This window comes from Haliotis rufescens, unplaced genomic scaffold (genome assembly GCF_023055435.1).
Source record: "Haliotis rufescens isolate VD_foot unplaced genomic scaffold, xgHalRufe1.0.p SCAF_8, whole genome shotgun sequence".
Classification (NCBI taxonomy): Eukaryota; Metazoa; Mollusca; class Gastropoda; order Lepetellida; family Haliotidae; genus Haliotis; species Haliotis rufescens.
This window is the reverse complement of record NW_025964372.1, coordinates 48861032-48879709: the sequence shown is the minus strand read 5'-3', so window position 1 is coordinate 48879709 and position 18678 is coordinate 48861032. Positions and strand designations below refer to the sequence as shown.

The following is an 18678-nucleotide window of genomic DNA, read 5'->3' as shown; positions in this document are numbered from 1 at the left end:
TCTCTCATGGTCTGTGACTGACAGTCCAATGATCTGTGATGGTCCTTCACAGTCCAAGGATCTGTTATGATTTGTAACAGTTCAAGGATATCTGATGGTCTGTGACAGTCCAAGGATCTATGATGGTCCTTCACAGTCCAAGGATCTCTGATGGTCTGTGACAGTTTAAGGATGTCTGATGGTCTGTAAACAGTCCAAGGATCTCTGATGATCTGTGACAGTCCAAGGATCTGTGATGGTCTGTGACAGTTTAAGGATCTCTGATGATCTGTGACAGTCCAAGGATCTGTGATGGTTTGTCTCAGTCCAAGGATCTGTGATGATTTGTAACACTCCCAGGATCTCTGATCGACTGTAAAAGTCCAAAGATCTGTGATGGTCTGTGACTTTCAAAGGATCTGTGATGGTATATAATGTATCATAACATACTGCCTCCTTGATATATAATATGTCATAACATACTCCATGGCTGATGACTAGTCCCACAGACTTTGCAGATGTAATTCACTTTCTAGTTTGTTCCAAGATAGTTTGTACAGGGTTTTGAGCCCATGAAAATAAATATCAACATTTTTAGAGAAATTCTGTTAAATAGATACCTTCGTTGGTTTAAAAACAACTTGATAAATGAGGATTGAATTTCTGTACTTGAAGGAAAATAGTATGACAAAAATGTAGATTGTTTTCTGACAAAGTTTCAGCTTTAAATATTGATTGGTCCAAGTCATAGTGTAGCATCGCTCTCTTACCATTATCCACGCTCACCATCCTTGATACTGTTCGTCATTGTGGTAATAGCTGCTTGTCCATGAGAGCATCACTCTAGATGAAGTAAGCTTCTCTTCCAAGTAACAGATTTCAGTCTAATCTCTGTTGCGTGTACAAATAAAAGAGACACGATTCCTACACATATCACGATGAACTGTGGCTGTGATATACAACTGATATGCAATTTTGTGCTTTTGAAATTTGGAAGGACTGTTGTAGAGGCCGAGGATCAGTTATATTCGAGCATCAATGAGTCATGTTGCGGATGAAATTATCGGATATCGACCCGGGATGCCTATTATGTTTTTGATGTCTGGGTGATCAAGGCTTGACCGTGGCTTAGTCAACATGCTCAATGAATGAATTTCTGCGGAAATTCATGAAATGGCATCCAAGTTATGTTGGTGTCATTGTGACTTTTGTGAATAAACAAATGAGGATAATTAAAGGGCTTGGCCGTGGGACCTGAAAGTTTGGTGAATTAAGCCGTTTGCTCGTGAATCAATGGGGCGCTGTGAGTGCCACGGTGCTGTTGCAGTAGTCGCTGGTACAGTCTCTGGCAGTGTGCCAGGGGGTGTATAGAGGTGTGGGAGGCAGGGAGAAGAGCTGTACCCAGTAATCTGCATATCTGAGCTGTTGTGGGGGAGGAAACCCTCCATGTCAGAGAAAGTAGTCCTGCGCAGCCTGTGGTCGGACACTTTCAGACAAGACGTCCGTGGTAACATTCAAGTTGTGCTTGTATCATCGGACATTACTTCAAAGAAGTTATAATTGAAGAAAAGTTGTCATTATTTTCAGTGAGCACTTGATGGGTGCTGTGATACTCCTGTAAGAGACGGACACTGACAGCTGGTGGTTTCTGTGGGAGTTATGAGGACTCTGACTTGGAGGTGGTTTTGTCCTTAAAGTTTTTTTAGGCCGATGTCTGCAACAGGTTGATGGAGAATGGGAGTCTGTTGTTTTTCATATGTGTGTGTCAAGACTCTGAGATGTGCACAGCGAGATATCAATATGTCATATTTGACAAAATGAATAATTTATTTGAAAATGATTTTCTGAATGTGACCTTTGTATTCTCTGACGCTGAATCGTGAATGGCCGGTATTTAGCAACAGTTGTGTTTGGAGCAAGACAAGAAAGGACTGTGTGTGTCTGCAGTGCAGGGCTGTCTGTCGTGTGTTACTCTCTCTGCTGTAGGACAATATCAGAGAATACACTCAATATAGGACAGAAGTTTCTGTGCTAAACAACTCATTTAGCACTATTGGAGAATACGCAATTTAAAGTATAGGAAAATTGTCTGCACTGAAGTATTCTCTCTTCTGTCGGACGATACACTGTTTAAACTATAGGACAAAATTGTCTTCAATGTAGAACTCTGTCAGTTTCTGTGCTAAACAACTCATTTAGCACTATTGGAGAATACGCAATTTAAAGTATAGGAAAATTGTCTGCACTGAAGTATTCTCTCTTCTGTCGGACGATACACTGTTTAAACTATAGGACAAAATTGTCTTCAATGTAGAACTCTGTCAGCACTATGGGAGAATACGCTGTTTAATGTATAGGACAATTGTCTGCACTGAAGGACTCTCTCAGGACTGTTCTGTTGGACGATACACTGTTTAAACTATAGGACAAAATTGCCTTCAATGTAGAACTCTGTCAGCACTATGGGAGAATACGCTGTTTAATGTATAGGACAGATCTGTCTGCACTGAAGGACTCTCAGCACTGTTCTGTCAGACAATAGGGTGTTTCAAGTACAGGACAACTGTCTGCACTGAAGTACTCTCTCAATTAATCGTTCATTATGCTGTTCAAACTAAAGGACAGAACTGAAGGACTCTATCAGCACTATACGGAGAATAAGCTGTTTAAAGTATAGGACAATTGTCTACACTGAAGTACTTTCTCAGACTATCGGACAATACGCTGTTCAAACTATATGACAGAACTGTCTGCCCTGTAGGATTCTCTCAGCACTGTTCTGTCGGACAATACGCTGTTTGAAGTATAGGACAACTGTCGGCCACATGTAGCTGTGGATGAGATGATGTTGATGTTGCGGTCGCTGATGATGCAGTGACTGTCTGTGTTAGCACAGTTTTGTCTTCCTCCTGCGGCTGCGACAAAGATACGGCTGATGTTGGCGCCGTTGATGACGGTGTTGATGTTCATAACACATGTGATGTAGCAAACTAAGAGCGGGAAACGTGGTTTAGAGGATCAACTAGACTGGTTATAGTCGCCTAACAGATATTGCAATGAAGAAGTGAAAACAATCTTTCAGGAGGACCACCAAAGAATGTTAATCTTTTGTATGTGTGGAGACTTGTAGCAAGTCTACAGCTGATTACGTCAGTGACTGGTTAGTCCCCTAACAGATATTTTAATGAAGAAGTGAAAACAATCTTTCAGGAGGACCACCAAAGAATGTTAATCTTTTGTATGTGTGGAGACTTGTAGCAAGTCTAGAGCTGATTACGTCAGTGAATTACAAAATTGTTCTGAGTTCAGCAACTGTCTGCTGACTTGGACAGTCTATGAGGTTACACACATCAATGAGAATCAGGCAGTCTTGAATTTCAAATTCTGCTGATGAAAACTACCTGACTATTCCCCATGCAGAAAAATGTTTATTCAGCGATTATGTAGCTGTGATCAGTTTGTGATCGGCTATATGACAACTGGATCGTTTCTGATCATTTTCATGCCTGCATTGAGAAGACTATTTTCTGCATTGATATTCCTAGAGGCTTATGTCCTAACTAGTTGCTGATGAAGGATAGCCAAGTGTCCATAAGCCACTTCCTCTGGAATATAATGAAAGATTGTGTAACGTCTAATACCCTATAATGCATTTTAATGTGATAATTTTAGGCTGGATTGTGGAATTTTCGAATATAAATCAGATTGGAAGAGCATTGATGTGAGCAATACGTGCAGACCTCATGTGATGGGGAAATATTTGTAAATCTTCAAAGTGGATAGTTTTCAGCGATGTTTCTTTAGGGTAAATCCATCAGGATCGACAAGGGAGCGGATGTGAAATAGAAGTATTGATGTGTCGGAGACAAAACAATTTCAGTGAGACAAAAGTTGTATCATGAATTCCTCTCCTCTTCTAGGATTCAGTCCACTGTGAAATGTCCATTTTGTAAAGAAAGACTAAAAATCTGGAAGCAATTTTCACAGCTTGAAACGTGTTTGACCATGCTTCAGTGTATAAAAGAGTTCATGGGACGTTGAATTTATCACTTTTGATCAACACAATAAATTTTGCCAAGTGTTGTTGTGGATGTTAGGGAATTCATCCATCAAACATAACTGCCTTGTTGCTACTTAAAGTGAACACTATTGCATTGTAATCCTTTTTTAATGAAATTTCCAGCGAAAATCTAAAATTCTGTTACGGGTCCTGATGGAGAGTGTAGCGTAAAGAAATCTAGATGCAGATCGGGATGAGCTGGGTGCCACTGTGGATATCTCCAAGACATCGGATTGTTGGGAGTTAGGCGGTGTGACAGTTTGGTTATTGATAGTCGCTGTTTTGATAGTGATATACATTTGCTGTACAGTTCAGAGATATGAGGGTAGACTGGTTTAGCACTGCTTGGACACCTTCTTTGTGTTACTAAAGGCCTTGGGAGTCTTGGGATGGTTTTGTGATGAAGAATCTATCCAAGTTTGTGAAGTATATATTCGAAGTGGATGTCAAATTAAACCTGATGCCTATGGTGTATTGGCATCAGTATTTCCGTAACCTGAGGAACTGACTCAATATTTGAGGATACAATCATCATCAAGACACCATGTGTTGAGGAAAAGAACACCTGCGACATTGGAGGCTGATGAGAATATATGGAACGTTAACTCATTTCCAGCAGATTCCAGTTTGTCATTTGGCATCCACTTGGTTAGCAGATGTGCCTGTGACTTTCAAGTTTTAATGAATGAATTTTATTTAAATGGTTTTCTTGTTTAATTTATTCTTGTTACACACCAATCGAGGGTGCCTGATGCTGGAGATTTGAAAGTAAGCCACTTGAGACGACTATTGAAACGGTAAAGTCATGGTGTGATGGTGTGATCTGGATGGATTATTATATAGCGACTGTTGAAGACGCCACGTTAATGAAGTCGCTGATCGTTCCTCCCAGAAACACCATGGCGATGTCAATGACACACTGCATCACTGCAGGATATGTTTAGAAGCATGGTATTTCATTCCTGTGTTTGAGGAGGCACAGATTGGACTTTTCACCTTGACTTTCTAGGAGTGGTAGTGTCTGATGCATCAAGAACAACACATCAATGGAATGCATGGTGCAGATGGCTGGAAGGGGTAGGAGGAATTCGTGCTTGGACATTCAGGTCCAGAAACTGATTTTCTCAGAAACTGAGGTTTAAAAAATGAGATTTATTGTTAAGTCCCGTGGCATGAGTTTGTGGAGGTGGTTTGGAGGATCCTGACTTGGATTTGAACATAGACTGTTCTGGACTGTGCGTGTGATTATAAGATGAGTGTATTTGGATGTCGTATTGTAATATATACAAACGAGAGGATTTAGATGTTTAATTGATGGAACTGGAGCGTTTTGAATCTATTTTCAATATTTAAATCATGTATCTACTGTGAAAATGTTGCGACTGTGAAATATATTTCTGGAACGATATTGTGTTACATGACACTTGAGTTTCAGGAGTGTGTTGAATGGGGTCACGACACTAGGGTCTCCTTGACAATAGCGATGGAGTTTTGGAGCAGCCTTTGTCCATCTGATGCTGTAGTGGAATAATTGATAACAGTTCTACAATAGACGGATGCAATGTTAAAATATACAAAGAGCTGTTAGTGCAATAATGGAATAAGCTCATGTGATGAGTGGGTACTATCTAGTATAGTCCTCTGGAGGAGGGGATTATCTGGGCTTCTACTTGGAAGGTGTTCAACTGGCACTGGCGGAGATATGATCCGTATCATCTGTCAGGTAGCAGACACACTACAACTGCTGCACAAGGTAACAACGTCTTCACCTCCATCACTGGGCTGTAACACTCGTAACATCACACGCAGCCCATTGTGTCGACTTGGAGGTTTACATCTGGTGGACTTATGTACTTATAGACATTAAGAGTGAAGGACATTATGTTGAATATAAGGACATTGGATTGTTGGAGCTTGAGACTTGTGTTGAGACATATTGTTACTCATTGATTTGCTATACAAGGAGAAAAACAAGATTTGGATGAGAAACAGCTGTTGTGTCAGCTGAACCTGTTTTCCTGGCGGATATTACTCTGTCATAATTCTGAGATTTTGTGGCAGCATAGATCAAGTCAGAAGAATATTCATTTCAGAAGTGAAAGATCGGGTTAATTTACTGAATTTGTTTGAATCAGTCACGATGGAATAACAAACTCTATTTCCGACCAGTAGTGGCTTTTCTGACAAAGAGAGGGGAACGATTATTTTGTCTCAGAAGTGGATTGTTAATGGATATGGGACATTTATATGTAACTGTGGCAACAGAAGCAGGAAGACGATTTGTAGACATTGCAATCTAAATTATCAGAGGCCATTGTCACTTCACACTGAGCTGCTGACCAGACTGGAGAAAAATTTAATAATTCATAAAATGTAAGGGCAGTAGTTTGACTCAGGTGACCAATGCACAACAAGGTACACATGCCTTGAACCCAGAATGCATCATTGTGGTCTGAATGAGGAAGTTGAATCAAGTCCAGATATCTATGTTTGTGAAGGAAGTATTTGACATGGAGGTGTTTGAGAAACAAGGTGGCCGTGGGAGAGAAGATTATCATGGAAGGCGGTGGATGCAAGCCATCATCAGTAGCTGAATGGATCTGTTATCTCTGATTTGAGGATCCTCAGTGTGGATATAAATCAGGATGATAATCATACGATTCTTCAGATCCCTTTTGGGGAAATCAGGTGAGTTGCCATCCAACAGGAAGCTGTCGCTGTATGGGAATTGTTGAATGGATAGGCTTTCTTTTTCAGGTTGCCTAGATGCTTGAACATCATACTTGTTGTTGATATACTTGTGGGTGATATACTGATTGTTAATATACTCGTGGATGGTATACTGATTGTGGCTATACTTGTGGGTGATATACTGATTATTGATATACTTGTGGGTGGTATACTGATTGTGGAAATACTTGTGGGTGGTATACTGATTGTGGATATATTTGTGATATACTGATTGTTAATATACTTGTGGATGGTATACTGATTGTGGCTATACTTGTGGGTGATATACTGATTATTGATATACTTGTGGGTGGTATACTGATTGTGGAAATACTTGTGGGTGATATACTGATTATTGATATACTTGTGGGTGGTATACTGATTGTTGATATACTTGTGGGTGGTATACTGATTGTTGATATACTTGTGGGTGGTATGCTGATTGTTGATATACTTGTGGGTGGTATACTGATTGTTAAACTTGTGGGTGGTATACTGATTGTTGATATTCAAGTGGGTGGTATACTGATTGTTAATAAACTTGTTGGTGGTATACTGATTGTTGATATACTTGTTGGTGGTATACTGATTGTTGATATACTTGTGTGTGACATACTGATTGTTGATATACTTGTGGGTAGTATACTGATTGTTGATATACTTGTGTGTGACATACTGATTGTTGATATACTTGTGTGTGACATACTGATTGTTGATATACTTGTGGGTGGTATACTGATTGTTGATATACTTGTGGGTGGTATACTGAGTGTTGATATACTTGTGTGTGACATACTGATTGTTGCAATACTTGTGTGTGACATACTGATTGTTGATATACTTGTGGGTGGTATACTGATTGTTGATATACTTGTGGGTGGTATACTGATTGTTGATATACTTGTGGGTGGTATACTGATATATACATATATGAAATATATTAAATTATTCATGAAATATCTGACTATGATGTCTACAATAATCAAATATATGTAAATATTTTCAATTCACATGGTAAGATTCTGGTTACTATAAAACATGGTTCTTGGTTTACAAGCTGGATTTATTAATACATATTAATTGTAATTAATTATCTACAATTATTTGTAAGATTGATTAAGATTGTTAAACAATTTCCAAAAGTAGCCTTTTTCTTCGGGTTGAAAATGACCCAGGTTGGTGGCTTAGAGAGAATGAAGTGGTTGTGGTTTATAAAGCTGTTTGAAGCATGCCTTTTGATGATATTCACGAAAACCGATACCGCTTCACAAGCTGTATATAAACACGTGTACTTGACATTTCAGCAGTTTTTCCTTTAAATGCCTTTACAAATAGGCTATGGCCTCCCCAGCAGGTGGCGAGGAAATTGTCAATAGTATAGATTGACATATCACGTGGCCTGGCTCACGCTGGAGGTAGCACCACAGACACAACTTTCTGCAGCCTCATGTCTGGGACTCACTGGTTTTAAATAATAACGTCAAGTTTGCATGGTAATCGTGTACAGTTCTACACGAGTTGAAATTGGAGGCGTGGCAATAACCTGCTGTGTTATGAAGGATCGTGGCCTGACTTGTGTGAACTCTGACCTCTGAACTGAGAGGTCATGATCAGTCTTATCACTTTTATTGTAACCATGATTTAATATACGGTACTTTGCACTAACTCAAAATTAAAATCCAGTATTGTCAGTTTTAGGTTGTAATGTCATAGTCATGTTTTTAATATCAGAGTTACTAAATGCATAATTGTAAATACCAGAATGTCAAACATCGATAAAAATTAAATATTTAGTCCACTTGCCATTGTGATGTCAACATAAAGCAAAGCCCTTAAAAATGGCAAATTTCTACTTGTCCCTATGATTCCTGAACTATTGGGCAGTTTGGCAAGGACTACAGGACTAGTGCCATTTCCTAATGTTGTCAAACACCTTGCCTAAAATCAGTCTTTCAAACAAGACAAAAAAAACTGTATATCATACCGACAGAGTGAGTGAGTGAGTTAAAATTTCCCCATTATTTCAGTCATACAGCGACGCATGCCATCTTCATCTTGACGGAAGCATGACCTCCTGTATGTAGGCAGCACATGACCCCCTGTATGTAGGCAGCACATGACCTCCTGTATGTAGGCAGCACATGACCTCCTGTATGTAGGCAGCACATGACCTCCTGTATGTAGGCAGCACATGACCTCCTGTATGTAGGCAGCACATGACCTCCTGTATATAGGCAGCACATGAACTCCTGTATGTAGACAGCACATGACCTGTATGTAGGCAGCACATGACCTCCTGTATGTAGGCAGCACATGAACTCCTGTATGTAGACAGCACATGACCTGTATATAGGCAGCACATGACCTCCTGTATGTAGGCAGCACATGACCACCTGTATGTAGGCAGCACATGACCTCCTGTATGTAGGCAGCACATGACCTCCTGTATGTAGGCAACACATGACCTCCTGTATGTAGGCAGCACATGACGTTCCTGTATGTAGGCAGCACATGACCTCCTGTATGTAGGCAGCACATGACCTCCTGTATGTAGACAGCACATGAACTCCTGTATGTAGGCAGCACATGACCTCCTTATGTAGACAGCACATGACCTCCTGTATGTAGGCAGCACATGACCTCCTGTATGTAGGCAGCACATGACCTCCTGTATGTAGACAGCACATGACCTCCTGTATGTAGGCAGCACATGACCTCCTGTATGTAGGCAGCACGTGACCTCCTGTATGTAGGCAGCACATGACCTCCTGTATGTAGGCAGCACGTGACCTCCTGTATGTAGGCAGCACATGAACTCCTGTATGTAGACAGCACATGACCTGTATGTAGGCAGCACATGACCTCCTGTATGTAGGCAGCACATGACCTCCTGTATGTAGGCAGCACATGACCTCCTGTATGTAAGCAGCACATGACCTCCTGTATGTAGGCAGCACACGGAACATGCTGGTCCTTTAACAGTTCACTCAGTCACGGAAACAAAACTCATTGAATGTCACAGAATTTTAATAAATTGTTGAATAATTCAGAACATTTTAGCTGCATGATGAATTGTACATGCTTCAGTTTTCACAACGATTACAATGTATTTATAATCAATAAGTATGTCCTACTTCCCTCCCTTCTAATTAGGTAGTGTAAGGCTTAATGATGAGTTGCACGACAGTCCAATGTGTATTGACATGAACGAAACTGTACACTTAGTTATTAGACAACAGTGATAATGGGTTTATGCAAAGATGAACATTATTGATACAGCTCGGACCCCATGCATCTATTATTATTAATATTTTTAAGTTTTTCATCTTTCACATGAGTGAGTGAGTTAGATTTTACACTGATTTTAGCAATATTCTAGCAATGAAATGGGTTTCCCACGTTGTACCCATGTGGGGAATTGAACCTGGGTCTTAGACATGAGGAGCGAACACTCAAACCACTAGGCTACCCGACTGTGCCCTTACATCTGAATGTTTTATTATATATCTACCCAATGAAATATGGTTTCAGAAATGATGATCTGGTTATGTGGTAGGGAGGTGTACATAAACTTCATCAAGGTTAGAATAGGTCTTCAGCAACCCATGCTTGTCGTTAGGGGCGACTAACAGGATCAGGTGGTCAGGCTCACTGACTTGGTTGATGCATGTCATCGTATCCCAATTGTGTGGTTTGATGCTCATGATGTCAATCACTGGATTGTCTGGTCCAGACTCGATTATTTACAGACCGCCGTCATATATCTGGAATATTGCTGAGTGTGGCGTTAAACAACAAACAAACAACAACAACAAAAAAGACTAATGAATGTTGTTATTATGTACGAACCTAAATGAAATATTGTTTACGAAATGATGATAATCTGGTTATGTGGTTCGGAGGCCTACATAAGCTTCATGTCTTATGTTAAGCAGATGGCATGACTAATTGTGATGTCTCTTTAGGCCTGATAGATTGTTACATAGATACAGGTATGCATGGTAGGAGGATTATGGAAGGATAGCCTTGCTCCAAGGCTGTACTGAAAGAAAAGTCCATGGATGTGTAGTAATTCTATCGTCCTAAAGACAAGTCTAGGTATGTGGACAGCACAAAGGACTCCAGTCTCTTATATGGACAACTTGTTCCTATTATTTACATAATCTAGAAATTATGATTTAAACTAATAATTATTGCTTCTGAGACTTGTGCAAGTCTTCTAGAAAGATGACTCATTGTGTTATCGGTTAACATGAGAGTCTAATCATGATGTACATGTGCTTATTGCCTGCAGGCATAGTCAGTGTTGCATCAAGGCACAAAATAATAAGGCTGCTTATTGGTGTGTGTGTGTCTGCTTGTACTAGTACGGACTAATACAGGTCTTATAATGCTAGGGGGGCATGGGTGGCCCAGACGTATAAGGTGCCGCGATTTGCTGTGCAGAGTTGCGTCCCTTGTGCACACCAGAAACCTTTGATTCGGAGTTCGAATCCTGGTTCGCCTTATTTTGTTTCTAGGTTTGAGCACCATACCTGTGCATTTACTGAAGTGGTAAACGTCTGGGACCTGCATCACTTCGGGCTTTCCTTCCACATTAAGCTGACACGCTGTGATATCACTGGAATAATGTTAAAAGCGGCATTAAAACCAACTCACTCACTCACTCACTCACTTATAATGCAAGCCCACTGAGACACCATGCCACAGGTTAACATGATAACCCCAGTCAGACACAGTAAACTGACCCCGACCCGATCGGTCATGGTTTATCTCTTTAATCCTGAGTGCCAGGCAGGGAAACAACAAGTACCTTCTTTTAAAGTCTTTTGGTATGACACAGCCGGGATGGAAACATCCGACCTTCTGCTCTCAGGGCAGACTCTCTGTCCACCAGACCACGGAGGCTGTCTTCTCCTTACAACCTTGAAATATGAGATAAAGAGTTGTTTTTGACAAAAGCACAGGGTGATACAGGATTTTATGTCCTGGACACTGTGTCTTGATATACTGTTTAAAGAACACTATCAGCCTTGCTACATTGTTATTGAATAGGCTGACTGCTGGGGCTCATTACCCAAGAGACCTACCACCTGTCAATGTTGACATGGGAAATATACATGATATTGACATGGCGAGATAATAGCATCACTGACTAATTCTCAGGACATGTACATGATATATACACAACAGTGTTATAGCCTTCTTGGAAAACAGGGCCTTCTTCTGAATTTATGCATACTTCACATGTGTGACTTTCCTGTGTTGATAACATAAGACAATGTGCATGCACAAACAACCTCATGAGGCAAAAGTCCTACAAACTACTATCAACATAATATAATATTTAACACTTGATTATCCTATGAATATTCATGATATCCGATAAATATTCATGATATTCCATGAATAATAAGTGGTAAAGGATTTTTATACCCATGAGGTGATTTGGGAACAAGAGTGTTTGTTAGGCAGAGATGATAAAAGATACTTAATATATTGCAGGAACATTCCAATAAGGAACAGATGCAACACGGCAAGGAAATGTTAAGAGTTTTTTCAAGGGAAATTCGTTTACTTCCTCACTGGAGTATGAAATGATGTAACTCCCCAGTTGTGTAATGATGGGACTACAGTATTATAGGTCACTAGATTTTCCTCCTCACTCTCCGGCTGCCCCCCCCCCCCCACTCGTCTCACGTTACGTTATTGTCCCCAAGTACCGACAGATGATTAAACCCGTTACACGTGTCAGGTCTTCAGCAACCCTGCTTGCCGTAAAAGGGGACTATGTTTGTTGTAAGAGGCGACTAACTGGATCGGGGGGGGGGGGGGGGTCTGGCTCGCTGACTTGGTTGATGCGTGTCATCATATCCCTATTGCGTAGATCGATTCTCATGATATCAATCACTGGACTGTCTGGTCCAGACTCGATTATTTACAGATTCCTGTCATAGAGCTGGAATATTGCTGAGTGCGGCTTTAAAAAACAAACAAACAAATTCAAATTGTAAAATTTTACAGGTAGTACATGCAGACAAAACGCTGTATAGCAAGTCTAGTGAAAAAATCCTTAAAAACATCTTAGGTCTTCTTCCTCTCCCCTATCCCGAGACCCGTGAAGATCCAGGGTAGAATAGGTCTTCAGAAACCCATGCTTGCCGTAAAAGGCATGTCATTGATCCCAATTGCGTGAATCGATGCTCATGATATTAATCACTGGATTGTCTGGTCCAGACTCGATTATATACAGACCGCCGTCATATAGCTGGAATATTACTGAATGAGGCGTAAAACAACCAACCAACCAACCAACCAACCAACCAACCAACCCTATCCCGTCTGAAAACACAAATCATCTGTCCCTCATCACATTTGGCTCAACCATTGCTTATGGAGATAATGCAATTCCATCATTGTTCACGGTGCGTGGAGGAGTACTCGATAAGTTTCTGACATTATGCTCAGAGGGAAAATTGCCTTTAATGAAATATTTATGAGTTTGAAGAGTGTTTTCATTGGGCTCCATGTCAGCTGCTATGTTCCATGACCTTTCAGAGAGGTACAACAGGGAGCATCTACTGAAAATGTTTCTAAATGTATAAGTCCACTTTCCATTCTCAAGCCTCTCCAGTTATCATTCCTGGTGATAGCAGAAATCAATCACTCTGGCCGACTATGAGTCAGTGTGCATACTGTCATATAGACCATCACACATCTACATGTTCATATCGACGTCCTGGCAGCAGGGGTATAGGCTGTAGACACTATAGCTTATCAGTTCCTATGTTTACATACTGTGGCATTTAAAGTTGTCCCAGTGTGTTTAGAACTCTCCAGTTGTGGAGGTAACATTAGGTTGTGTCCTTGTTCTGCGATGTAGGTATGAACCATGTTATCTTGTGAGGACTCTCGTGTGGAAGGAAGTTATAGGGTGTTGTTGATAACACTACAATGTATGTCACATGACTTGTGACAGTTGTGAAGTTCTCGGACGGTTATATATAGCGATATACACACTGTCTCTGTGTCGTATATCACACTGGTAGATATACTGACGTATTGTCCGGCAGTGGTTATGTATTTCCTGTCCACCAGTGACCTGAATGACCACTCTATGAGGAATTTGTCATGATGTCAACTTTTGGAAATAGAATCTGCAAGCCATGGGCTCGACCTGGATTGAAATAAGCGATCCTTGGTCCTCCTTTGCGTGTTAGTCGTGAGGGGGAACGCTGACATTGGCGTGTGACAATAGGCAGTGTCAACATTACAGGACAGTGGCTGAAGGCTGTGACTCCAGCTTTGTGAAGGGGATTATCTCGTTATCTCACCTGTGGAGATTTATGAGGGTGACTCGGTACTGTCCAACTGACTTACCTGTCGGACTGGACTTCACTCTGGAACTAGCTGTCTACCTGTCTGGGTTGTAAATAGCTCTGGTGGATTATACTTGAGAATTCACAGGTGAGTTTAGTTTATAACCTACATACAGAATAGTGCTTTACAACAGCTGATGGTGTTGGACAGTCTAACCTACACATGTCCCGAGGTGTTGAGAGGAATATAGAATTATTGATCAGGAAATCAAGGTCAGAGTGTGTAGATTGCCATGTTACAACTTCACCATGATTTAGAGCTTGCCTGTTGGGATGTTATTTGAGCAGGGATTAATTCAAACCTTTCTTTTATTTATTCCAAACTAAATGCCCTTGGCAGGCAAATTGTTCTTGTTTAGTTTCGTTTTTGTTTTCTTATTCTCAAAAGTATTTAACATTACATGGTAACACTGCACTCAATACAATAATATAAAATTAAACCTCTTCTTAAGTTTTTATTTCGGTTAACACTAGAATACAAGTCTCCTTCGACCGCTATCCCATTATTTCATCTATATTAACATGAACTGGGAAATGTTTCATTCCAGTTTAAGAATTTTTTTCTGACAATGGCTGTAGATTTTGGGGCCGAGTATCGACCTCGGAGCAGGTCTCGATAAATACCTTCTGGGAAATCATCCCTTGCTTCTGCTTAAAGCATTTGGAATGTGACAACTTTTTGTAATATTATCAGCGTCTGCTAGTGCAAGGAAAATATTTGAATTGACATCATAATAGCTTGGTCACAGACTGCATTCAATATGCTGTTGTCATATGTTATTCTATACTTATGCTGCAGTTAATAATGTGTTGTATAACCTCCCTATATATTATATTATGTTGATGTGGGTGATGTTGATCTGTGGGGCATCTGTACTGCGGGGTGAGCCGGTGCATCTATGCTGTAGGACAATCTACAGGTAGACTTGTTGCCATGATGTCTATTGTTCCTGGTGATTGGTTGACTGGCTTTATGACTGGTTATTGCTACACTGGTTACATTGTGTAGAGTCAGTATAGTCACCAGCTGAGGAGTATAGCAGTTATACCATATGTTGTTTAAAGTAGGTTTCAAAACAAGCCTTGAGTCAGCAGTGTCCTCTAATGTTCTGATGTCATTGTTTGTGTTTGTATAGAGGGGCGAGGGCGTTTCTCGTCACCCCAATGTCCCGGGTTTGATTCCCCATGTGTACAATGTGTGGAGCCCATTTCTGGTGTCCCCTGTCGTGATATTGCTGGAATATTGCTACATGCAGCGTAAAACCAAACTCACTCATTCACTCACGCGTATATAGGGGCAGATGGTTTTAAATGTTTCACATTTGTCCTCATTTATAAACTTTCTGCAGTAATACTGCATGTAGTGAATAGATAAAAATTATGAAGCGGATATCATGTTAATAACGATGAAAGTAATTTTAAGCACAAACACGACACAACGAATAGATTGAATTGGTCCTTACCAACCTGTAGTTGTCATAAGAGGTATGAACATGAATTGGGGGTCAGACTTGGTGACACTTTCATTTTATGTCATTATGCCTCAAATGCATGGCATGCTGCTTATAATATCAATCACTGGTTTGCCTGGTCCAGACATGGTATTACAGGCCTAAGAGACCCGTGAAGATCCAGGTTAGAATAGGTCTTCAGCAACCCATGCTTGTTGTAAGAGGCGACTATGCTTGTTGTAAAAGGCAACTAATGGGATTGGGTGGTCAGTCTTGCTGACTTGGTTGATGCATGCCAATTGGGATCGATTCTCATGTTGTCAGTCACTGGATTGTCTGGTCCAGACTCGATTATTTATAGACCGCTGTCATATAGCTGGAATATTGCTGAGTGTGGCGTTAAACAACAAACCAACCAACCAAACAAACATGCCTAAGAGATATAACTGGAATATTGCTGACTGCGGTGTTAAACAATTAAAGCCTTTCTCTGATGCTTGCGAATGTATGCTTCTAAACATGGTGAACGCAAAATCTATATGTCTAGACAGGGATGACTCGTTCAACAAAATGAAGTTAAAGCATTTTGGATATGTATCATATTATGTTTACGAGCATTAATATGGACATTTGATATGAATAAGATTGCTGTCTTGTCAGTTAGGGCTTTAAGAATAATAGTTGTAAAGTTTATCCGAGCTGAAGGGGAAACAATCACATGGTAATGACAGTTGTGATGCACATTTCATAAAATATTTACATAGTCTGGTTCAATTACACCAGCTACACAAGTAGTCGGCCTAACACAGTTAGTTTTCTGGTCAGCCTGTATCGTATGTCAGAAGGTCGGGACAGTCCATTTGTCTTACCAGGACAGTCCACTTGTCTGACCAGTACAGCATCCTTATGATCATATGATCATTCATCTTGGGTTCCATTTAGATGCTGATATAAACAGGAAAGCTTCATTACCGTACATTTGTAGTGATTGGGCAGCTGAGTTTTTGTAGATTCCATTGCTAATATCATGAGACTTCAGGGATTTATCTAGATCTACTCAAAGGCTAAACTCTGCAAATGACAGAAACAAATTCCCTAATTGGAATTACAAATTTCCCACTACATGTAGTATAACCAATGATTATGATGTTAGGTCTTTGTAGAGGTGACTTTGTAGACTTAAAATTACTCCTAATTTTAGAAAACAGTAACAAAATCCAATTTTGAAAAAGATGAGGAATGTTTCCTACTGTTCCTGATAAGGGAACTTAGTTAAAATCCTGAATAAATCCCTGGATTGATTGTATTGCGATTTTATTTAGGAACTCTGCAACATGACCCAGATGGAGTGAGTGAGTTGGGTTGAACGCCGCTTTTAACATTATTCCAGTTATATCATGGCGTGTCAGCTTAATGTGGGAGGAAAGCCCGAAGTGATGCAGGTCTCAGACGTTCACCACTTTGGTGAAACCCACGAGCACAGGTATGGTGCTGACAAACCTAGAAACATAATCGGGGCGAACCGGGATTCGAACCCACGAACATAGGTTTCTGGTGTGTCCAAGGGACGCAACTCTGCAATGCGAATCGCAGCGCCTTAGACGACTGGGCCACCCGTGCCCCTGACCCAGATGGAAGAATGGTGCACAAGACATACAGAAATAAAAGCCTACATGAATTCACGATAACATTGTTGAACAATGTATTTAGTTGGTATTGTGTTTAGATACTTGGTTTATTAGTGATCCAGGTATCTATTTCCTTGAGTCCTGGGTCCTTATAAATTCAGTTTACTTTTGGACAGGGGTGTATTAGAGATCAGCTCTAATTAAAGGCCCTGCCTTCCTCCTTTCAGTGATGAGAAGGGGCAGGTTTGTTGGTTCTACTTGATGTGACGGGGAGTCCTCAGCGGTACTGTCTAGCCATTATTCCAGCTCTCACTCTTGTGTCATAAGCTTACCAGTTAAGGTGATGTCAGGTGAAATTTGTGTTCAAGATTGCAGTTATATAGCTGTGGGAATCAAGAATCAAGAGAATCAAGATTCAAGAATTTTGTTGTACAGAACACCCTCGTAGGCCGGGGTACATACTATCTACATCAGGGAATAAATATAATTATAGACATGAGAGGTAGATATACATACTGTACATTATATATATAAATATTACACTTTATTACGATTTATAAAAATCATAAGGTGGCTGACAGCGTATATGTAGTGTAGACTGTATTGTACTGTGACAATAGTTGTAGTAAACATTTATTGTCCTATCTGAATATCCTCAAGATGGGTTCAAGATGGGATCTTTTTATGCATGTGTGTGTGTGTATCTCTGGACTAATGCCAATTATATTTTTTGATTACTTGAAAATTATCCAATTTAGTAAAAATGTGAAGGTATTTTATTTTGTATATATTTTACAAGCTGATCAATGCAAGTGTGTGTTGTTGATGGAGTTGATTCACATGGATGTTGGGGAGGACAATACAATGCATTTCACCAAGTATGGGAAGAAGAGAACAGTCATTTTCTGTATCTCTAGGCACTGTAGAAAAATAAAATGAGGTTCAGCAGGGAGGATGAGAATCTGGTAATTCATTTGTTGTGGCCATATTGCTGTCGCTGTAGCTGTTGTCTGTTCTTGTGAGTGATGAGACGCTGGGGTTATTGGTGTTGCAGTCCTGAGACACTTAGCTAGTGCAGCAGGAGCAGCAAAATGAAGTCTTCAGGGGGAAAGTGTCTTCTGTCCTGTTGATGATGATGATGATGATGATGATGATGATGATGATGATGGTTGGTTAACGCCGCACTCAGCAATATTCCAGCTATATTACAGCGGTCTGTAAATAATCAAGTCTTTACATTTTATGAAAATCTTTTTTTTGGCAGAGGTACATAGAAAGTATCATAAAAAAACCATAAATATAAATACTGAAAAGAAAAATAACAAAACAAATGCAACCGCAAAACACCAAAGTTGAAGTGATATAATTTGAGTTGAGTTTTGCAATATTCTTGAGCCGAATTCCAGGTGACCAGTGATGATAACGGCCCACTCTGACATGTGGCAGTTACC

The 18678-nt window shown here is 40.3% G+C and overlaps 1 protein-coding gene across 15 annotated transcripts in view; it reads left to right on the top strand.

The window, feature by feature from the left end:
• The window catches only part of LOC124115140 (ras GTPase-activating protein nGAP-like), a 313251-nt gene that overhangs the window by 150393 nt on the left and 144180 nt on the right, over positions 1 to 18678 (top strand). Inside the window, exon 1 of one of the 15 annotated variants that reach the window (XM_046475992.2) lies at positions 5267 to 6727. The exons of 13 other annotated variants lie outside the window; for them this stretch is intronic. In XM_046475992.2, the coding sequence (XP_046331948.1) occupies positions 6685 to 6727 (43 nt within the window). In that variant the 5' untranslated portion in view covers positions 5267 to 6684. Of the gene's footprint in view, positions 1 to 5266; positions 6728 to 13617; positions 14237 to 18678 lie in introns of those variants that run through there. One more of the 15 variants, XM_046475995.2, reaches the window with a different exon arrangement.